General features: G+C 38.0%; 1 protein-coding gene across 11 annotated transcripts in view; it reads left to right on the forward strand.

Moving 5' to 3' along the window:
* The window catches only part of TMEM108 (transmembrane protein 108), a 640,726-nt gene that overhangs the window by 461,107 nt on the left and 155,145 nt on the right, over positions 1 to 24,474 (forward strand). For 6 of the 11 annotated variants that reach the window (XM_072726873.1, XM_072726874.1, XM_026015540.2 and 3 more), the window contains one exon: positions 13,243 to 13,328. In XM_072726873.1, the coding sequence (XP_072582974.1) occupies positions 13,289 to 13,328 (40 nt within the window). In that variant the 5' untranslated portion in view covers positions 13,243 to 13,288. The remainder of the gene's footprint in view (positions 1 to 13,242; positions 13,329 to 24,474) is intronic. The other 5 variants (XM_072726877.1, XM_026015541.2, XM_072726875.1 and 2 more) reach the window with 1 other exon arrangement.

Below are 24,474 nucleotides of genomic sequence, written 5' to 3' on the forward strand. Positions count from 1 at the left end.
GGAAATTGAACATGAAGGAAACATAGGAGAATGGCCAATAAAAGCCTTTGCTGACCACAGTACCTAAGTAAATAGGTGTTTTTCTGATGGACACTCAACAGCTTCTGACAAAACCTTCTATCTCTTGTCTAGTTAGTGCTAACCCACAGCTGCTACTAGGGAATAATGGCTTCTCTTTTACCCTTCAAATGTCATGCTTGTGCTTCTAATCAGTGAGAATCTAATCTTGATGACAAGGCCCTCTGAGAAATTTGTTTTTCCAGGTTTCATGCCCCAATGTATAACAGAGTTCAGAAGAGTTGGGATTGTCCTGAGTATCAATAAATTATATCTTGCAACAACTGATGAATTATTTATGAAGAGTATGTAAAAATACATAGAACTTGTTTTAATCACTTCCTCTTTGTTCCATTGGTGAGGGAGGAATCCCACCCTAGGGTTTGGGAATTGCCAAACACACAATACTGGGTGCATGCAATCAACAGCAGTTGATGAGTCACATATACTCCTAGCTGGGAAATGAGAACACTGCATGTCACACAGGGCCACATAGGATCTGCACTCTGGAACAGTGTGAACAGCCAGTAGGAGGCAGGTTTGTGCTATCAGGAGGGTGAGATCAGGAGGGTGAGATGCTGCCTGGTTGGTTACTGAGAAGATGTGATTGGCTTGTTTGAATAATTCCGTTTGCTTGTTAGGAACTAAAACCCGTTACTCAGGGAGAAAAGGAACTATCCCTGATACCTTTGATAAAGAGAGTTGGTTAGCTAAGGAACCTTATCCAAAGTGGGGAGGTAGGCCATTCAAGGCCTTCCTGATTTTACCAGAAGTCAAGGCAGCACATAGTAGTATGCTATGATTTTAGGCATTATGCCACATAAGCAACAATCAGTTTTCACTAGTTTGGGTACAGAAAAAAAGGCATACCTTTTTTTTTTTTCCCTCTCTTTTTAGTTAACACTAAATGGTTCTAATCATTTCTTTTTGTAATGCAGCCCTTTCTTTTCCAGGATTTCGTGTATTTTGTGACAAGCCCAAGAACCTCAAGGCCCAACTCAATTGCAAGGATCAGTCCTTGGAATACCATCCCTTAAGAAAGAAAAACAAGAAAACAGGGCCTGGCACTTAGGGAGCATGAGAAAATATTTGAGGGAATGAACACAAGAACAATTTGAGCCAAGAGGGAAGTCCCAGGTTCTTCATTACTTTTGTTTCTGCAGACTCTTAGTGTCTCTGGCCATATAGCAGTCACTCTTCTACCAGCTGTTTTGTCTGTGGGTTCAACACCACCTTGTCCCTAGTGGTTGAAGAATGTGATCTCTCCTTAAGTCTGAAATTTGTCCTCCCTACCTCAGCAACTGCTGCAACGGACTTTAGGAAAAGTGGAAAGAATCTGAAGCCCAGGAAGCATTGTCCACCCAATATGCCCTTATCTGAACCACTTCCCTGGTCAGAAATAATAGATAATAAATTTCTTGAATTACACACTGTTTTTCTGTCCACCCCCCCCCCCAACACACACGCACTCATTTTCCTCAGCCTCTATAACTGTGCCTACATATAACTATTTCATTTTAAATTTAAAATTCATTCCCCCTGGTTATACTAGCAACATTCTCAGTGTTCAATAGCCCATCTGTAATTAGTGGCTACTGTTTTGGACAGTAGAATGTACAGAACTTTTTTTTATCATTATGGAAAATTCTGCTTGACAGTGCTATCTGTATCAATTTTGTAGGATCATTTATGCATTTACTGAATACCTACTATGTGCCTGACCCTATTCTAAGCACAGAGGACGTAGCAGTAGACAAGACAAAAAATTTCTACCTTCCCAGAACCTACCTTTTAATTTGCATAGCCTACATCCACATGGCTCTGTGTATCAATAGCTTGAGAAGGGACAACACTGGAAAACAGATGGCTAATTATTCTTAAAAATCCTGATTTGTCCTCAGTCTGATGTATTTGAGGTACAGCTCAGTTTCCTTCAATTTTTAGAGCTTTGAATTTTACCCTTCTGATTTGGGCTGATTTGCAAGGCACAAATGGCTTACACATTTGACTCACCTTTAAGTATTGACTGTCATTGCTGAGTCTTTTAGATTCTGGTTAAGAGGTTTGTTTGAAAGTAGTTCTTGGATTTAATCATTTAAATCCATTCTGGCAGCTTGTGTTTAGAATTTTAATTCAGTGAAAGGTCTAGTTCTTATTGATGCATATAACCACAACAGAGACTAGGAAATACACTGCAATCATCTTGTTGGTTTTTCTACTACAAAGCCCATGTTTTTTTTTTTTTAAGCCCATGTTTTAATACATGCCACCTCCCACCTCCCATATAGGTGTTACTCATACAGCATTAATCTTACTAGCTTAAAAAGTTGAATAATGGAAATGGGTGGTATTTTCAAATCAGTCATTAGAATTCAAATACGCTATGCTAATGTTCTCAACAAGAGCCAAAAATGCCAGCACCAACAATCTGTTTGAACTAATGAACTGTAAACATTTTCCCCAATGGTGAACTTATAAATCATAGTATGTTATTGTTGAAAGAGACTTTGGAAATGGGCCTTTCTGTTCCAACTGCCTCTTTCCTCATTTATTGGTCCTTTGAAAATGTAAATGATTTGTCCAAGGTAACGGTTGAAGAGTAAAACCCTGCCATAAAAATGGGTCCAGAAATTTACTTCTGGAAAACAAAGTTCTCAAACTTTATCATACATCCTGTGGGGCTTATTGAAACATAGATTGCTGGGCTCTATCCCAAGAGTTTCTGATTCAGTGGGTCTAGAATGGAACCTGATAATTTACATTTCTAACAACTTTTTGGGTGCTGCTGATGGTCTAAGGACTACATTTTTAAAACAGCTGGTATAAATAATATGGTGACATTATTATGAAGTTAATGAAATGGTGAGAATGAGCCTACAATGCTAGCCCTAGCAATCTGAGGATCCAGCTGCAGGATCACATCTATCCAGGTGTAAACTTGGGTTTGGCACCACCCAGTGGCAGTTGTCTGATACTGTATAAACATCAATGGGGATGATTCTGGGTCCTGTAGCTGCATGAGACTTATAAGACAGTGACATTCCAACAATGTCATGCTTAGTAGGCATTTTTTTGTTGTTCTGAACAAGGAAGATTGAGCCTTGGGGACCCAGCCTCTGTCTCTTTGCTTCCTAACTACTGCCTGCTGTTTCCCTATCAGTTTTGTCCTCTCCTCCATATATCCTTCTTTCAGAAAATGAGAACATTAGCCCAACCTCATTTGTGAAGCTGGAGAGTCACATATTCAAATTGCATTGTTTAGGAATGTTAAAGCAGTCAGAGGTAGATCTTCTGTTGTTCAATGTACTTATCCTCAAACCCCTGTCTCACTGTCCTCACTCAGCAACTTTGTACTTTTTTACCTTTGCTAGTCAAAATCCCTCTTAACCTTGCAGGTTTAGCTCATATTCCATCTCCTTCAGAAACCTGTCCTGGTACTTTCCAGAAAATGTCATTTTTTGCCTTACTCTAAAGGTATAGGACATGTTTTTTGTACTTCTCTGCTCTAAACTCTATGGGTGTATTATTTCATTCTCAGAACAGTCTTGCAACATAGGTGTGATGCCTGTTTAACTGATAGAAAAAGTACTACCCTTCTTGAGATTCAGTGTCTAAATTAGTAAAAAATGTTCTAGAATATAGTGTAATAATCTGTACAGCTGGTAGGGGCAAAGCTGGCTATGCAGTGACTTTTTTCGCCATGATATTTGTTCCCCTTGCTAAACTGCAAGCTCCTTGATGGCAAAGATGATGTCTCATTTGCTTTTATTCCCAGCCCTAATCTCTCTGCTACTAACACGGTACTTACTCTTTTGCAGCACTCTATTTTACAAAGAAATGGATCTCCAGTCTATTTTCTGCTTATACTATATACTCCTGCCCTGCTTTTCTCTATGTGGTTGGTTATGGTCCCCACAGGAAGGAGGCCCTTTCAGTGTGGCCTTTCCTCCCACTCAGAATTTGTAGCATGGTTCCCCACTCTGTTTCCCCTGTGAATGCAGTCTTCAGGAAAAGGAACATCAGTACCTTGGGAACAAGTGATTGATGATTAGGGTGGTTTCAGCTTTATGTCAGTCTCTTAGTCTGCATATAGCTTCCACACTCCCTTTACTTCACGCACCTCATTCTCTCTCCCTGTTTAGTCATTGTCTCCTTAATCTTCCTGACATCCCTATGAAGCCAAGTAGCAAGGATAAGTGAGAGGTATATCAAAGATAGATTGGCTAAAATACCACAAAGAACTCATGTTGCATAAAACTTGAATTGCATGAGAGGCTGTAGATCTAAATATTTAAGAAACACTGAATCAGTCATATTCTGTTTTAAACATAACTTACCAATCTGGTTTCATCAATTATCCCACTTCCTCCATCTCTTGTAAAATGCCAGTCTCAGGAATGAGAACAAGCAGGACTGGCCTCACTGTGTCTGTAGTGCTCTTTTAGGCTGGGGTAAGCGTCCTTGGTTTTGATTGACTACACATTAGAATCCCAGGGAGGAGGGGAAAAACTAAGGAATCTATTTTAAAAAAAGATTTTGACCATCAGATAGTTTTGAGAATACTAATTTTGTTACTTCTAGATATTTCTTCTAGCCCATCCAATTACCAAAGAAAGGTCTAATTATCAACGTAGTTAAATGAGCTGTTTAAGTCCCTCACAGATGAGATGAAACACATTATTTTTGGTTGTATTATTTTACCCAAACTTCCTGGAGGAAGGCATAAAGTTGAGAAGCATCAGAAATGCTTGGAATACTGTGACTTCACTGTGGAACTGTGATCTTAATCCATACTCTTCAGGTAATGGCTTTACCTGTTCCTCCCTTCCCCAAGTGTTGTGAGCATCATTGGAGTGATGACCTGCTGCTGTACCACATAGAGAGTGACTTTGCACACTACAGTAGCAACTGTGGGTTAGCCCTAGACAAGAGATGGAAGGTCTTGTCAGAGGCTGTTGAGTATCCACCAGAAAACCACCTATTTACTTAGGTACTCCGGGCAACTAAGGTTTCTATTGGCTATTCCCCTACGTGTCCTTCATGTCCAATTTCCTAAAATCTATTGTATCAAATGTCTGGTTCATGCCCTCTATACTATACTACAGACACTGAGCTGCAGGACATCTTTGAGCTGAAGCAGACAGCACAGCCCTCCTCTGATGGCCTTGCCTGCCGATTGAAGTAGAATCCATAGAACCTCACACTTCAGGCTATATCTGTTTTATATTGGACTACCTCACTCTTACCTACATAATTTTTCATTTCATTAGAATTTTTATCCCACTGTACATTTAATAGACTACCTATCCTCTGGAGTCACCTGATGTAAATTACATATTTTAAAAGATTAAACCAAAACCATAAATTAAAACTGTCTTCACACTAGCTCAAAAATTACAGAAGTCTTTGTGTGGATTGAAGTGGGGTGAGAGAAGCTAAGGACAAGGAATAGAAGAAAAAAATATTTTTGAGATCAAAATTAAAATTTAGCAAAGAAAAAAAATTTAGCAAAGACTATGATATTATGACTAATTTCACATACTGAAATATATTACATGTTTCAAAGCATGCATCATGATTTAAATGTTCTTTCCACATGGAAAACATTCTGATAAGAGTTTTGCCTATTTCATATGGCCTTCCCTCCCTTTCCATTGTAAATAAAAACTTGGCACATCTTTAGGACAAATACTTGCTTCCCAAAGGAAATACACATATTTTTAGGTCCTAAAATTCAATCTCTGGAGATGTTTTTCAGGCACTGCAAAAGAAAAAAAGAAAAATGAATGTGCTTGCCGTGGACAAGAAATAATCTTTTTTCATAAACAGTGCAGTCAAAGTGATGAAACATCTTCCTTTAGTATTTGGTATTGTTATAATATCATTTAATTCCCTAACCTCACTGTATAGTCTTTAATACCCAAACCATAAAAGGGAAAATTGGTATGTATTCTTCAACTTACACAAGCACCTTTCTATCTCCTCAAATGAGATAAATGGCCTTAATACATTGTAACGCTGAAATAAAGAAGTCAGTGTCATTCCAGTAAGCCTCAGGTTCCTGATCCTATTTTTACCCCATTGCTGACTTCAGTGACTATGGACAGCAGAACACTCTTCCCCCCAGCACATGTAAATAAACTCTAGCTGGTCTTAAGGAACACTCAGGCAATTACTTCTCAGTCCTCCAAGCAGAATCCACATTAATTGATTCCTTTTTGTAGGCTTTTCCTTAGTAGAAGGTGAACAGTTTTTGCCCTTTTGTTTGGAATTCAGCATCTTGTGGATCTGACAGCCTCCAATATTTTATTTTTCAGAGAAGAAAATAGGAAAGGGGAGAGAAGAAAGGAGCACTATTGAAGGGTTTTTTATTCTTCAGAGTTTACTGAGATCCTGGCCTCCAAGGTTGCTAGAGGACAAACCTAGCCAAGCTCAGGTGGAGGGTAGATCTGTACTCCTTCTTCCATCAGTAGGATTCTCTCCACAGACAGACATTCTCCTCCTCGGTTTGCTAGAAAAGTACTCATGCAGGTTCTTTACCAGGAAAGCCTTTATAAATCAGAAATCACACAGTCCTATTTCTTTTGACTTGTAGCCTTGTCCCATGTGAGTTAATTGCTAGTATTTTAAAATAGGGAAAGATATCTAAATGTATGGCTTCTCTTGAAAATTTTTGGGGGAAATTTTGTGAAAATTTTCAGCTTAATGAATAAAAGACTTCTGCTGACAATTGACTAGAGCCTAAAAATAGCATTCCTTCATGTTTTCAAGTTCACCATAGTCACCACTATCTCCTATAAACTCCCAGGACTGAGAGACAAAGTGACACACTGTAATCAGGCTCACACTGTTGATCATAGGTTCAGAGGAAAGCGAACTCTTTCTTGCTCAAAACTGAGAAAATTTGGAAGAAAGAAGGGCCACTAGTTTCAGAATAATGATAAGAACATCTCTTTCTTTATGGAAGTAAAGAATATTCCTGTTTAATATGCAAATCATCCGTATCAAAAAAATTTGACTAAAAACCTATTATAACTCAAACTTAGCCCTGTGGACACATATATCCATGTATGATTTATTATGTAAATTAGCATTCATATTTGCTTTCTTGAAGTAATCCACTGCTCCTGATAGGATCTGGGGTGACTTGCTAAATATCAGTTCCTTTCATTTTCCTAATTTTCTCTATTCTCACATTCACTTGGGGGAAAAGGGAGAGACGTGTGCCATGTACTAGATACACAGGAAGTGCTTTACTTCATTTAATTCTATCAGCAGTCTTCTGATTTAGGAGTCAGCCTCATTTACAAACAAGAAAGCTGATGCTCAGAGAAGTTAAGTAACTTGGTCAAGGTCACATAGCAAAATTACTCAATGACAGGCCTTCCTGATTCTTTTCCCTACAGCATGGTGTGCCTGCTGCTCATTGATATGCTTTCCCTGAATCACTACTCAACACATAACTTTAGTTTTTATTGTAGGTTGATAAGGAGCAGCCATGCCAAGAATATTCTGTTTGTATTCTATAGAACTGCTATTGAGGATGCTAATGCCTATCAAAAATTGTCTAATGATCTTTTCTTAGAAGTTAGTGACACAGAAGGGTAGCATTTTTTTTAAAGGGTAGTTTTTCTGAACAGAATACAAACTGTGCCTCTATTTATGCAGCTAGGGGAAAAAATGCTATCTTTTTTGCCTTTATTTTTAGGAAGCTCCAAGAGAAATGTATTATTCAATTACATTTTATGTTTAAAAAAAATTAAAGATTTTATTTATTAGAGAGAAAGAGTACTAGCAGAGGGGAAGGGAAAAGCAAACTCCCTGCTGAGCAGGGAACCCTTGGGGACTTGATCCCAGGACTCTGAGATCATGACCTGAACCAAAGGCAGGCACTTAGACTGAGCCACCCAGGCATCTATATGGTAAAATTAATCCGCCCTTTTTCCACATAATTTTGGGTCTCTATTTCTGATAATGTGCCTTGATATGCTAATAATTCTGTTATACAAGTTGCATCTATTAGTAAGCCTCCCCAGACCCTTTTTATGGAAGACAAAGGCATGAATTGTGAATAACAAACTTGAAGTTCCACTTATAAAAGTAAATTCTGAATTCAATTTAAATAAGATCTAACAAAAGGGACTATTTGGATAATATTCCAAAGTTTATTTCTAGCTTAGGAAAAGCACAATTAAGAGGTGGTCGGTGAGCTGTGGCCTAATGTGTTATTATCTTGCCTTCTGCTATTAGGTATTTGCTTTGAGCACTTGTTGTGTGCCAGGCACAGGGACAAGTGCTTTGCATGCATTGTCTAGTCTTTGCAGCAGGCACATTAAGTACTGTTTTTACCCCATTTACAAACAAGAAATCCTCCAATCAGAGAAGTCTGGAAACTAGCTCAAGGTCTCACAGCTGATAGGTATGATCTCAGGCAAACACAGAATTTATGGTGTCTGTGTCCTTGCCTATAAAATGGAGATGTATGCTCTTTTCCAAACTTTTTTGCAGGGCTGTGAGCTTAGTTGATATGTCAACTCTCCTGTTCTTCTCCCCACTTCATTTTCCCAAAGGGCACCATAAGATGTGTTGGCCATCACCTTAATCAGCTCTTCCTAGGTCCTAAAGAGATGGAGAGCCATTGTTCTGTTTTGTGCCAGCTATTTGCCTGAATTGTTAGTCATCTTCATTTTTTGCCTCACAAAATATTTTAGAGTTCATCTCAAATGCAGTTAATTCTCACGATTCATGGTAGTTATGTTCTGTAAAGTTTTCACCAATACTGAACTAGTGAATACCAAGCTATCACTCTCAGGGGAAATTAAGGCCCAGCCTCAGGTCACATTTTTGTTAATTGATACATACATAACTTTAGTTTTATATGTGTTTCTGTTTATAGAAACACAGTATTTCTAGATACATTATGTAATATATACTGTTAATTCATTAGTTTTGAACTCACAGCCAACAGCCCCATAACTCATGCCTTCTTGCACTTCGGAGCACTAGACAGCACTTGGTGATGACAGAGCATTGCCTTGTTTAACCTCAGCTGGGATCATGTGTGTTGAGCAACTCCAATTTTCCCCACTCTAAGCATGTATGCAAATGATTGCTAAGGCACCATGAGAATTGATTTGAGGGTTACAAATAAGTTTTAGGGATGTTAACTCTTTGCTGAACATTTTTTTTTAGGTTTTCATTTGTATTTTTACTTAATTACAGTTTTTATTTTGGAATTTTTTTTATGTAATAAAGTTTATATTTTCCCTTTTGCTTCAAACTTTGACTTAAGATTGTAGAACTCAAGGAAAAACACTGCAAAACTCCACAAAAAGATCTAAATAAAGATTAATTTTGAATAAATATAAGCCACATGGTGCTTGTAGGTGGAATAAACCTGTATAACCCAGATGATACCAAGTGTCCTGGATTTATGAGCTCAGTGTTCCTTTGATATGTGAATAAAATGGCTCTCTTTCATGTGTTGTCAAAAGTCTGTTTCTCGGGGATCCCTGGGTGGCTCAGTGGTTTAGCGCCTGCCTTTGGCCCAGGGCGCAATCCTGGAGTCCCGGGATCGAGTCCTGCGTCGGGCTCCTGGCATGGAGCCTGCTTCTCCCTCCTCCTGGTCTCTGCCTCTCTCTCTCTCTCTGTCTATCATAAATAATAAATAAATTTTTTTTTTTTTTAAAGTCTGTTTCTCAAAAATCACTAAGCATTTCTAGAGATGACTAAGGGGCTTATGTTCTCCTTGATCAATATAAACAATTGTGTCTCTGCTCTCCTGTTATTTATTTATTCATTCATATATTTACTTGCTTTAAAATTGAGCACTTACTTACTCCTCCATAGATGCCCACTAACTATTACTTAATGATTCCCATGGCTTTTCCTGTTCCTGGTCACCCTTGTGTTGAGAGGTAGTCTCTGTTCTATCATTGCCCAGCTGAGCACCACTAATATAAGGCTATTTTGTACAAGACTTCTGACATTTTGAGAGTACTGGTGGTGGATAAGCATTATGGAGAATAGATGTATTGATGTATTTAAGTACAAACAGCATAAAACAAGCAATGAAAAATTAAATGTTATGCATCTTAAAGTTTATGGGTCATCTCCTCTTGGAAATTTCTCATTTTATCTTTTATTCTTAGGTCTCACTTCTGTCTTTTGGAATTGCTCTTTTTTTTTTTTTAAGATTTCATTTATTTATTCATGAGAGACACAGAGAGAGAGGCAGAGACACAGGCAGAGGGAGAAGCAGGCTCCATGCAGGGAACTCGACGTGGGACTTGATCTCAGGTCTCCAGGGTCACATCCTGGGCTGAAGGCGGCACTAAACCGCTGAGCCACCCAGCCTGCCCAAATTGTTCTTTTTCTGATTCTCAGCACCTTTTGTGTATCAACTCTTCAGCCTTCTGATGTCTGGACTCCTTCGCCCCTCCTTCTTAGTCTCTCAGAACTGAAATCTCTTGTTATTCTATAATGGAGAAAAATTTCTTTTTCTCTCCCTCTTCCTCATCCAGATCACACTCAGCGGGAAGGGGGGGAGGGCTTTAAGTAGTCATTAAGCTATTATTGCACACACACCAGAAAAAAATACTTCTCACTTCCTGAAAAGAATTCTGATCTTCAGAGCTATAATTTTTAAAATATTATTTATCATTCTCCTTACCACATTTGGATTTTGAAGAGATCAAATCTTTAAAACAAGTAGAAAATAATTACAACTATAATACTAATATTTTTTCTGGAATTTAATAAAATGATAAAGTTAATTTAGGGGAAAAACAAATTTAGAGAACAAGATAAATCTTAAAAAGAATAATAATGAGGTCCTAACTTTACCAAGAGTTTAATTTAAACAGCACTTATAGTGGAAGAACAAGCAAACAGAGACATAAAATGTAACACAAAGTCCAAAAACAGATCTAAAGGAAATTTAAAAATACAAAAAGAAAATATAGGCAATTGTTTCTGTAATCCTGAACTAAGGAAGGTCTCTTTAACCATCGGTGTGTGTGGATGTGTATGAGTGTGTTTATCATTTTCACAAAAAGGGGGGATAAGCATGCCTTACAACATGGATGGACCTAAGAAACATTATGCTAAGTGAAAGAGCCAGATACAAAAATTAAATGTTATATGATGCTATTTATATGAAATGTACAGAATAGGCAGATCTACAGTTGACTAGTGGTTGCCAGGGACTGGGAGGAGGGGAGAAGGGTAATGACTTCTAATAAACATAGGAGTTTGGGGGATTTTTTTTAGTTTGTTTTATTTTAGAGTGATGAAAAATGTTCTGATTAGGTACTGGTGATGATTACACAACTTGAATATACTAATGACCACAGAAGTGCATACTTGAAAGGCTGAATTTCATAATAAATGAATTATATCTCAGCAAAAATATTTGAAAGATAAATCAGTTTCGCTTGAGGCATTATGAGAAAATAACCCAGCATACCAATAGAGAATGTTAAAGTGTTAAAGATATTCAATGACATTTGTTAAAGATTGTGAGTCAGGCTCTATTCAGGACCATTGGGATAAATATAGAGAACAATGCAATGAGATTTTACAGTTGGGGAGAGATTGGGCTCAACTCCAAATACAGCTTAGGCAGGTGGCCATTTATAGCCAAGAATTAGAGGGGTGGGGAGGTCAGTGGATGGAAAATTACTAAGAGGAAACATCAGGGGTAAAGGGTCCTGGCAAAGCTAACCTAACAAGATTCTTGCTAAAGACAGGCCAGGGTAATTATCACCTGTGGGTTGATAGATGATAAGGAACCTAATCATATGTTGAGAAGAGGGTTCTGGTCAAACTGACTTAGAGTTCTTGCTAAACCTAGATTTTATAAGGAAGTGATGGATGAACTTAGGAGAAGGTTTAGGAGCTTTACCAAAAAATCTTTGTCAAAAAAAAAGTATCTTTGTCAAATGTGAACTAAAAATTTTAAAAAGAACAAATGATTAATAAACTTATAAAATGCAAATTAAAACAATGAGATGAAATACTTGCCTATTTTTTGACAAAGATGTAAAGAAATTATAAATTTCCATTATTGGGTAGGTTGTAGTCTAATGGATAGTCTCATATACTGGTACTGATGAAGGGTAATTTGGCAGTATATTTCAAAAGCCTCAAATTGTGTCCTTGTGATTGCATTTCTAGGAATTTACCTTAAAGAAATACTGTGACCCATTTAAAATAATGTAGTGAAGTAATGGTAACACAAGATTTTTCTGCTAGGGAGAAAAATTAGAATGTACAGTAGAAGATGGCTGGCTCAGTCGGTATGATTTCTGGGTGGTGAGTTCAAGCCCCACATTGAGAGTAGAGCCTACTTAAAAATAAAAGATAAGACAGATAAATAGAAATGCACATGGAAAGGCTGCAGAGATAGGTAATTTGTATTTTCTTATATATTATCTCTACTTAGTTTAGCTATGTTTTCCAAATATTCTATACTCGATTATCCTTTATAACCAGAAAATAATAGAAAATTTATTTAATGTAATACAGTTTCAAGTGTGGTGAAGCTTTTGGGGTTGTTCTGTTTGGTTGAATACCATAACAGAAATAAGATTAGAAATTTTTTATTTTTCCTGTTTCAAAACAAAATCTCTAGATTCAGGAGGAGGTTAATTGGAAGTACTCAAAAGTTCCTAAGTCAGACTCTCATATCTAGTTGTTCATGAGTTTCTTTCAATAGTGTTTTAACCAATTGATGAATTGATATTTATTTATTTATTTATTTATTTATTTATTTATTTATTTTATAACAGTTGTCCCCACTTGCGAGGACTGTCAGGTTATTTTTTTTTATTTTATTTTTTTATTTATGATAGTCATACAGAGAGAGAGAGAGAGGCAGAGACACAGGCAGAGGGAGAAGCAGGCTCCATGCACCAGGAGCCTGATGTGGGATTCGATCCCGGGTCTCCAGGATCGCGCCCTGGGCCAAAGGCAGGCGCCAAACCGCTGCGCCACCCAGGGATCCCTGAATTGATATTTATATTAACATAGATGATTGTAAATTATATCCATTCTAAGGATTTTCCTCTTCAAAGTCAGATATTTTAAGCTTTACAACCAGGATCATGTTGAGTGGAGTTCTTTCTGATTATTGACTTGGATTATGTTCACTGGGTGTAACAATTTTCTTTTCCCATTTCCTAGACAGAATCATGAATAAACTGGAGGACACGCAGGACCAGATGATACCATGAAGAGAAGTTTACAGGCCCTCTATTGCCAACTATTAAGTAAGTTGATATCACATTTCTTTTAGAATATACCAGTATTATTTGTCCAGTGCCAGAAACTTCTACATTATCTGGAGGAAAACCAGAGTTTGCTCAATGGAAAATTTCCCTCTGCTTCGTCTAGGTAGTTAAACTATCAAGTATTAAGTCATTCTATTGTTTTAGGCATCAGTTGTAATGTATACTCTGTTATAATCATTCTAAGTTGGCATGTTAAGCATAGTTAATTTAAAGATGAGCTTCAAAAAACATTATTGCTCTTGGCTTTGTGGCAGAATAAAGGGTTTCAGTATGATCTTCTGTAGGTTCCTCACAGAAAAGGAATCGTAGGCTGTGTTTTTTTGGATTTTGTCATATAGAACCTGTTACCATTCAGTGACTGTACAACCTCTGACTTGGAATGTTTTGCTTAATTATGTGTGTTATTAAGTAATGAGTGATAAAAATATGATTTCTTTAGGTTTGATGGTAGAATGAAATGTTTGATTATGACTTTATGCATGTTGCTCATGTGTTTTGTGGATTGTGGCACAAATCTCCAGTTGCCCCAGAGTGACTATAACCTTTGGGATTGCAGTTGTTACTGAGTGAATGTAAAAACCAATACCAGTTAGTAGGTTTGATATTCAGGTTGACCCACTTGGGACAATAGACATTGCCCACTCCAGGTCAAACCAAAGCCATTGAGTTGGAAGAATCTGGAAATTCAGATTTTGTACTTACCTGGTTTTTGCTGAGGTATATAGAAGGCCTATCTTTCCTAGGCTGGATGGTTCCTTTTTAACTTTTGCTTAAAAAATGACATAAGAGACTGAGATGCAAATCACCAGTGGGCCCTTAGAATTTATTATTCAGGTTATTTTGTACCCCCAGTGCAAAGCACTTTATAGAAAGCATTCAGGTTAACTTATTTCTGCCACTGAATTCTAATCCCTGAACCACAGGTCCCATCACCCTGTTTTCAGCCCGTGAAACGTTAAATGGCCTCTTTCATGTTTTCTTCATGCATCCTATAGGACTGTGGATTTTTGCCTTTTTTAAAAAAATAATAAGCCTGCTTGTTAAAAAGTGGGCTTTATAGATTGAAGAAGCAGTGTCATCAAGGAAAATTAACTGCTTTGATGGGAGAGTGGACATTTTAAGGTTAGATAGGATTACACACACACACAAACACACGAACCCCCATCCAAGAAGAGGAAAGCAGGCTTTGCAGGAGGAAAAAACAGGAAATGAAAGAGAGCTTGTAGATTTGAAAGGCAGCAAAATGTTACTTGAGTTCTCCTATGCTGACTATTCGCCCCGAAGTTTTTGTAATGTTATGTTTGTATGTTACTTAAAAGGCTTCAGTTAAGTATTCCATGGGTCAGAGATCAAGTCTTATGCTAATGAGGCCTATCCTCCTAAGTGGAGCCTTTGTAAAAACTAAGGGGATTTTCCTCAAACGTTAACTGGAATGCTGCTGAAATCAACTTTGTCTTAACAGTTTCACTGTTTGCAGGCTTGCCTAAGACACAAGCAGCCCAGGGTAGGCAGATTTCAGCTAGTTAGGAGGTGGGTAGTGGTGGCCCCTAATAAACCACCCTGTTTACTAGATAGCTGGCTGGAGAAGCCCACATTTGTAGAATGGAGAAGTCAAGCACTGGGGCAGTAGGTCAGTTAGTCTGCCTTCAGAGAAATGGTTTTCACAATTTCATAAAAATGAAGGGTTGTTACAGCATTTGTTTATTTTTCGAGAGAATTGGATATTCAGTAAAACCCAAGTTAACTTAATCTCTGGCACACATACACACTCAGTAGCTGGTATATGTCATTCCTCAGCCAGTTATTAAGCTACACTTGGATTAAAGTTGTCCACAAACAATGTTTTTTTCAGTGTCGGAAACAGACTTGAGAACTACAGGAGCAATGTAAACTTACTGTTACTTTATGTAACATAGCAAATTGATGTTTTTAATTTGGGGGAAAAAGCCTGATAGAGTGTCCCGGTTGTTTTGTTGCATAGCAAACCACCCCCAAATTTTGTAGACTGAAGCAACAACAATCACTTATACTGTTCATGCACCTGCCATTTGGGTAGGGGTTGGCGGAGATTCCACAATGGGCTGGAGGCTGGACCAGCCTGGGGCCCACTCAACATCTTTTTTCCCTGAGACCTTTTCACATGACAAAGTGGGGACTTCTTCACAGTGTAGAGGCTTTGGGGTAGTCAGACTTACTACATGGCACTCACAGCTGTGAGGCCAGGGCAAAACCTACAAGGCCTGTTATGATTTAGGCTGGGAAGCCCAAAAGCAATACTTCAGTCACACTGTATTGGCCAAAGGAGTCATTAAGACCATTCCTTATTCAAGAGGAGAGGTATTGGACTCTAACTCTCAAAGGGAAGAATAGTAAGAATTTGTAGTCCTCTTTAGTCTACTACAAAATTTGTTTTAAAAAAACAAACAAGCAGTTACTTACTAATGAACATGAGTGAGTTTATAAATTGTCTTTATCATCAGAGAGGCTATTCCCTCTTGAGTGCCAACTGTGTCACAGACATCTGCTTATTGGTTTACCTATATCATCTCATTCATTCCAGAGGCAAATGCTTCAAGATGAAGAAGTATTAACTGATGAGTAAGTTAAGGACTGCCCTAGGTTGATGGAGTCAGAATTCACATCAGGTCTCTCTGACTTCTTTGTTCATGCCCATTGTTTTCATCTTGCCTGGTGCCTTCACTATGTGCAGAAAAAAATCATTGTGGCCCTTCTGCTGTTCTGTGGCTAGCTAGGGGTGGTTCTAACCCATGATTGATAAAGTTTGCATCCTAGTAGTGATGTCAAGTGAAGTTAAAAAAAAGGAAAAAAGATCCAGGCTGTCTCTGGATTACTGCATCACAATCAACAGTCACTGGGGTTTCTGTGTGTCTGATAGGGGCTAAGGGATGCAGTCTTTGGCAGGCAGGGAAATTGAGGTTTTAATATTTTACTTTTATTGCAACTGACTGTGTTTAATTTGTTTTATTTCTTGGGCTCCATTCCACAGTACAGTACTGAGTATTTCATTCTGCCAGCTTTAGCCCTTTGGGAAAGTTTAACACATTTTACATATGATACTTTGGAACAACTGAAAGCTTGAGGATGAGGGGGGTGGAGATGAGAACCTTTACAGTTCTGTAAAAAACAAATGCTGCATTCATTTGTCATTTTTACACTAAAAGATATGAAACTAGTGCTAAGAATACCTGGGTTTTTGATCTGTAGACCTGGGTTCAAATCCTGGCACTACCACATAATAAGTGGCTTGTGTCAGGTAAATTACTTTATTACCTCCATGCATCTCATATGTAAAATGCAATATGACCACCCACTACATAAGTTGAGTGAGATAATAGCACATAGAAGACCTACAATAAATGCCAGTTTTCTTACTGGGCCTTAATTCTCAGAATTTCAGAGCAAGTAGGACATTCATTATTATTGATCCCATTCTACAGAGGAAGGAGTTAACATGATAAAGACTGCTTTTCCCAAGCCATATCACAGTTTTTTAATAAAAAGAAGTAATAATGGAAGATAAGCATCATCACAAACCTTGAAGAACATGACATTGTGGGGAGGTACTAAGTTCTGAATTAGCAGATTTGATCTCTCCATAGGTGCTATGTACTGTGCTACTTTATTAAGAAGACTAAACTAATTATGAGCTATGAAAATAAGTTTTTATATGTCAATATCTATTCAAGTCAAAATTGTTTGGATACTTAGAGTTAAGGAGTGGTTATATTTAGTAATTAAGCGTTGCTCTGTACTCAGGCATTTATATTTCTTAAGTCATGCTCTGTATTATTATTGATGCATCTTGCTGTTGCATGCTCTGCATATACTGGACTAATTGCAGTTGGTTCATGTATTCTGTCTTCATGGTTTGTTTCTCCTGATAAGTAAGAGGATTTTTTTCCGCTGACTCCAGAAACTTAGGCTCTTTTAGATGTTACAGGCAATCATAAACATATTGCATTATGAATGCATATGAAATCAAGGATCTTCATCTCCTCCCCACCGTTGAAGGTATCTTCCCTTGTGTTGTTCGTAACATCCACACTGTTGAAGGCGTCTTACACTGCCTGTTCATAACATCCATAGAGAGTAACAGTATGGCAGCCATAATTAAGGGCTTTGTTTTGGATTAAGACTGGTTGGGTTCAAATCCTGGCTTACCAAAAATTCTTTTCCAAATGACATTCACTCTTTCCCATACGAAACATACCAACTGAGTGTGCCTTCACTGCCAGTAGCTGTTGGATTGTCTATCCATCACCTCTTGCAAATCTGTCACTCTTGAGGCTACTAAAGACTGTGCTCTTAAGGAAATAAAAGAGCATGTCCTATTTAGTAGCTAGCTAAGAGCAATTTATCAATCTGCATTTCTCTCATGCTATCACCAGTGGCTATAATAACGGTAATGACACATTTGGTCTTCAGTCAGTGTTATGGAAATAGAGGAATCTGTTTCGTCAAAACTGCATTTCCGTATTTTAGGCTTGATTATTCTTATTGGTTTTTATCAATGTTTCTTAACCCTAATTTACAGTAGAATCACCTGGGAAGCTTTTAACAAATCCCGGTGACCAATCCCTACTTTTTATCAATTAAATCAGAATCTTTAGGGGAGAGTATGGTGATTGGGCATCAGATGATTATAATATGCAACCAGGGTTGAGAATCACTGGCTTAGAGCAATGCTTTAAACTTAGTCATGCAACAGCATCAGCTGAAAACTTGTTTAAACATGGATTGCTGAGCTCTACCCCCAGAATTTCTGATTCAGCAGATATGGGGTGGGGACAGTAATTTGCGTTTCTAAATTTTCAGTGATGCCAAAAGTTTGGTCCTGGGACCACACTTTGAAAATCACTGTCTTAGATTTATGAAAAGCTATCTTGGAGCAGAAGGAAGCTTTTCAGCTTCCCTGTTATCACTTGAGCTGCCTAGCGGTGAAATGGATCTTGGAACAAAACAGGGTGAGCTAGGAAGAAAGAGTAAGAGAGATGTCAGGGAGAGAACTAGCAGAATCACAGTGTTGTAGGATTAGGAAGTGTTAAAATCTGAATTACCCTTCAGGATATACTGGAAGTTAGTGATGTAGAAAAAAATGTTAGGGTTTAAAGCCAATGGCCAAGAAAGAATTCTTGAGATGTCTTTGGTGAAGGAGGTTAGGGATAAGTAAGTCTCTAAGGAATTTTGAAAGCACGGTTTCCAGGACCTTCAGGGGCTAGCTATTGTTGGGAAAAGGTCACTGATTGCCATCTAATAAAACCTTAGTCATGAGACTCTTCAGGTATATATCGATCGGTTATATGCTTAGGTGATGATTGCCAACATGTATCTTGAGGGGTTTAGAGATAAAGAAAATTTCTAAAGGAATTTTTATATGGTAAAGTAGACTTCCAGGATCCTGGGGATCAGGCTAAGATTGCCTTTTGCCCTTGCAAAGTCTTAACATCGAGCCAGTTGAGTTTCTAGGGGAATGTCACTCTTTTGCAAGGACTCATCAATCGGCTGTAAGTAGTAAGAAAACTTAATTTTTTTCTGCCTTTGTTTCCACCTCAGTTTTTACTCTGTTTTAAAAGAACAAGAGCACAAGGAATGGACTAGCTAGGATTAGAAATAAAGCAAAGGGAAAACATAAGAGTAGCCCTTAGCTCTGACTGTTCACTACAGTGGGTCCATTTTAGAACTTGATTTTATAAGACTATTTCTTCCTTACTTCATGATGGATAATTCGTTTGCAAATCAAGAATTTGAAGTTGATTTTTTTTTTCATTATGAAAAAATTTGCAAATGTTCTCTAGGGAAAATTGATTTCTTTGGTTCTGAAGGAAAAGTCATTCACACAGAAAAATTGAGGAAGTAACACTTTCAAATGTGACATTAACCCAGGAAGTTAGACATACTGGGTCCTTAAAAGTGTCATGTTGATTTAATGTCTTTTACATTTTAAGTTGTGATTTTTTAATTTGTATAAGTCAACAAAGTGTCTTATGCAGATTAAACAAACTTTAATAAGACCTTCTCATTGTAAGCAATTACAGTGAAGACTGAGAAAATATTTTAAAGACAATTTTATGACTTTTGAGTACTTTTTTTTTGAGCATTTTCTATTACAAGGTTGGCAAAAATGTAGTTGAGGGAAATCAGGCTCACACTTAAGACAACTGCTGACTTATGCAAATTTAAATGTTAACTCTTCATGAGTAAATTCAACTTTCTATGTGAAAGTACTTTTGCTAAAGCATATGGTGGGAAAGAGCATAGAATTTGGATTTAAAGGATGTACTTTGAGCTCTCACTTCTCATACTAATTATGGGATTTTGCATCAAGTACTTAACCTTCCAGAGCCACTTCATTTTCCTTAACTACAATACACAGATTATAAAAATATATACCTTGATGATTATTGTGAGAGCTAATTGAGAAGGGTATAAAAATTTCATAAATGCAAAATTTCTAAGCGTGGGTTGCCATGTTAATACTGTCCTTAAATAGTTTGTTTCTTTTGTTGTTATAGTGTGCCGTTGCCTAGAAAATCCTGTTAAAAAATTTAAAAAGGAATGTGAAAGACAGTCTAGCATGTCCTCACCTAGGTTACAACTCAGTGGAATTTTCATTAATGTACTTAAGCTTCATTTGTGGGTACTGTTTTAACAGAGAGTTTTCTTCCCTTTTTTAAATGATTTTGTTTATTCATGAGAAACACAGAGAGGCAGAGACATAGGCAGAGGGAGAAGCAAGTTTCCCATGGGGAGCCTGATTGAGAACTTGATCCCAGGACCCCGGGCCACACAGGTGTCCCAATAGGGTGTTTTCTAGCTTAGCAGGATCTGGCAAAATTCTGAAAGATTGTTCTGCATAAGAGAAGTTTGAGCAGGATTTTTAAAATAAAGAAACAGGATTTTTTTTTCAGCAACCTCATGTTTGCTTTATAAAAAATCTAATCTGAAAATTTTCTGAAATGTGTAACCATTGCCTTTATAAATGTGATGGACGCTAGAGACTCTCAGGCTAGAATCTAAAAATCTCCCAAAACCTAAGACACGTTGCCCTTGCAGTGTTGTCTTTCATATCTCCCCCTCCTTTTTACCTCCCCTTCCTTTTCTTTGGGTATTTCCATCACTAGACTCTCTCTTCTCTTTGCTCTTGTCCCTCAGAAGTGTTTGAGCCTTTCTTCTCAAGAGAATATATCTTTTATCTGCTGCAGGCATCCTTAGAGCTCCTCATAAAGTGAATTACCTTGCCTTTGCTCTGACTGTACCACAGTATTGCTCAGGGTACCTTGTGAGCTGTGGCCAGTCTTACTACTCATTTGCTTCGTGAGCATCTTTATCAGTTATCCTATCTATGAAACTATGACTTCCATAACAAGTTACCACAAACTTGGTGGCTTCAAACAACAGATTTTTTTTTCTCTCTCTCTCATAATTCTGGAGGCCAGAAGTTTGAAATCTAGGTGTCAGCAGGGTCGTATTTCCTCCAAAGGCACCAAGGGAAAACACTTTCTTGACTCTTCCATTCTGGTAGCTCCAAGATGTTCTTTGGTTTATGTCTATATCACTCCAAACTCTGCTTCTGTCTTAATGTGGCCTTCCCAGAGGAAGGTCCTTAAAAGGACACTTGTCATTGGATTCAGGGCCCACCTGGATAATCAGCATGATCTCTTCTCAAGATCCTTGACTTAATTATATCTGCAGTGACTCTTTTTTCCAAATAAGGTCATATCCACAGGTTTCACAGTTAAGATGTCAACATAACTTTTGAGAGACCATTCAACTGACTATAGCATAATATTGTTATACTTCATAGAGTTGTTGATTTAAGTATATGGAGCACTTAACACATTGCCCAGTTCAAAACAGGTACTCAGTAGATGGTGGTTGTGGGTCCAGGAGTAAGAAGAGTATAAGTAAATGAACTGAGTTGATACAGCTTTTTGGAGAAGTTTTACTATAATATAAGAGCGAGAGAGTACTGTAACTGTAATAGATAAAGGGCTAAGTGTTTGAAACACACACACAGTGATTTGAGCTGGTATAAAAGCTCCCAGGACAGTTTTGCATGGGCCAAGCACTATAGGGCTCTGAACTTCAGAGGACACGAAGTGCAAATTAATGGTGAGCCCTCAGGGCAGGAATAGCTCTAGATGTGACTCACATGTCCATATGTAGTTGGTGCATAGGGTATGCTTCTGGCCTTGCCAGTAAATGCTAGTGTTGGGTATATAATTGTGCTGTGTTTGATGAGAAGAGGCAGAAATGGAATTCCTGTGTCCTCTCTTCACTGAGTCTATTTAACACTGAGTATAAGTGCTTTAATGATTTCCCTGAGATGTTCTTTCAAAAGTCAAACAACTGTCTCCCCACAGGACAAATCTCAGGCTATGTGCAAGCTGCTGTGAGGCTTGCTAATTATAGGAGAACATTGGGAGAGAGTACCAGAGCCCTCTGAGATAAAAAAAAGATGCTACAGTTTATTTAGAAATTCCTTGGTTAGCTAAAGAAATGAGAATATGCCCACTTTCTCCTAAAGACCGAGAAGCAAGGGTCCAGGAGTGACCTAGATAAAGGACCATACCCTGAGTACCTGCTAGGTCATCCTTGGCATCCCAGGTTACAGCAAGAGATGAATAAAAAGGGAGGGCAGCCCCGGTGGCGCAGCGGTTTAGCGCCGCCTGCAGCCCGGGGTGTGATCCTGGAGACCCGGGATCGAGTCCCACATCGGGCTTCCTGCATGGAGCCTGCTTCTCCCTCTGCCTGTGTCTCTGCCTCTCTCTCGTTCTCTCTGAATGAATAAATAAATAAATCTTTAAAAAAAAAAAAGAGAGATGAATAAAAAGGGAGAGGATCTGAAGCTCCAGTGTGGGGCGTTTGAGGTGGGGTAATAATTATTAAGATTCCAACTCTGACCTGGAGGTCATTATGAAGCATGGCCAGCTCCCCAGGGTTGGCAAGTGCCAGCTTAAATGGAAGTTTGAGTGGCTGGGCAGCTTTCTTATCTGTGACACATGCAGTCACATCTAAGCAGTTCACCATGGCTTAGAAGAAGCCCTGAAGGTGGAAAATGAAGCTCAGATAAAAGAGTCACATTATTTCATTGATATCTTATTGTTATTTTGACCTCTGTTAAATGCAAAATAATTGAGCTAAAAAATAAAACCTATTCTTAAATAGCTTAGATACAAAAATTCCATAGGGGAAAAAATGTCCTATATTTCACTCAAAAAGTTGATCTGATACTGTCAGGACATTCATTTTTTTTCTTTCAGTAGTGTCTCAAGTTGGGCTCTTTAGAAGCAGACCTGGAGCCCTTAGACAAGGAGTTCTTAAACAAGGAGTTTACCCTTTGATACTATGAGAAAAGGTTAGGTAAATATCAAATGATTTTCATTTTCTTTAAAATAAAACAACAGAATGGGGAGAGGGAGAATGGAAGAGGCATCATATAAGCAATTGCTAAATCTTGAAAGGGATTAGAAGTCAGGATATTTCCATTTGCTTCCCTTCTTTCATTATCCAGGACAGGATTTTTATTCTTTAAAGTATATGGAAAAATCCTAAAATCATATGCTTTAAGAACTGAAAGCAAGTTCCTTTAGCAATTGCCACTCCATTTAACAGATGAGGAAACTGGTGCTATCCTAAGATGATAACTTGTCCAAGATCTAAACCTAATTGATGTGAGGGCAGAGGCTTTAACATGACCCCACAGACTCCTGGTGCAGTGCCCATTCAGGATCTCCTTATTGCCTTCTACCCCTGCACTCCAATCACACTAATTTTCTTTTCCTTCCTCAAGTATTCCAACTTACTCCTTGCTTGGGGCCTTTGATGGGCCATTACCCCTCACCTGTCATGACTGGCTCCTTGCTGCTCAGACTTCCTCCAAGTGGCTTCCTCACAAACCTGGCTCTCCCCATTACATTACCCTTGTTTAAGTTCCACATAGCAATGGAATTGGCCGATGGGATTTTTTGCACTTTATTTTTCATTGTTTACATTTCCATTTGAAATATCCACTAAGAGCCAACATGCTGTATTCCCAGCATAGAAGAGTGCCCAGCACATGGAAGACCCTCAGCAAACATGGCATTAGAATAGAATGGACTGAATAGAGGAACAATGGGTAGGTTTTGTGGGTGGTTTATATTGTCAAGTGCAACTCCACATAGATCGAAATTGTGGTCTAGATCAACACTGTTCCATAGACAGAATACAAGCCCAGTTTTAGATTTTTCTAGTATATTTTTCCATATTAGAAAAAGTAAAATGGAGTTGGTGAAATTAATTTCAATAATACACTTTATTTAACTCCATATATCTAAAACATTTTCATTTCAACATGTCAGTATAAAAAATTATTAATGAAATATTTGCTTTCTTCTTTTTTCATACCAAGTCTTTGAAATCCTGTGTATAATTTGCACTTTTAGCACATCTCAATTTGGACACTACATTTTGTTAGAAGTACTGGATTTTCATTTATATTTCATAAAATTTACTCTTGAAAAAAACAGATTCACATACTTAAAATTTTTCTAATTGAATTATTTGTCAATTTTTACATTTAAATTAGTTAAAATTAAATTTTAAAATTCAGTTCCTCAGTTATACTAGCAACATTTCAAGTGGTCAATACCACAAATGCTAGTAACTATAGAGGTCTGTATTCGTTGCACCAAACTACTAGTTTTAAAGCTGCTTAGCCCTTCTCGCCCTGCATTGCCCTGTGGTACAGAGTCTGATATGTGGGGCCCACTGAGGCAGAACATCAGGGCCTTGTGCCAGGATAAAGGACAGCCTCTAGACCACCAGTTTCTTGATTATCGTGTTAAGAAATAAGACTTGCTGAATCCTTTTAAGACTTTGAAAGTAAAGTTGTTTTATATCTGATTTATTCTAGAGGGGCAAAGTCGGGATTCTCCCAGCGCCCACAGAGAATGAATAGTCCAGGGTTGAACACAGCACAGTGCACACATGTGCACCTCTCTCAAAGCACAAGGAGAATCACATAGAGCAGAGGGTGGGACTCCAGAGCAGCCCTACTCAGGTGGTTGCTGTTAAGTGAGCTTCATGTTGTACATATGCCCCATGGAGGCATCATGTTGTA

Source organism: Vulpes vulpes, chromosome 11 (assembly GCF_048418805.1).
Source record: "Vulpes vulpes isolate BD-2025 chromosome 11, VulVul3, whole genome shotgun sequence".
NCBI lineage: Eukaryota > Metazoa > Chordata > Mammalia > Carnivora > Canidae > Vulpes > Vulpes vulpes.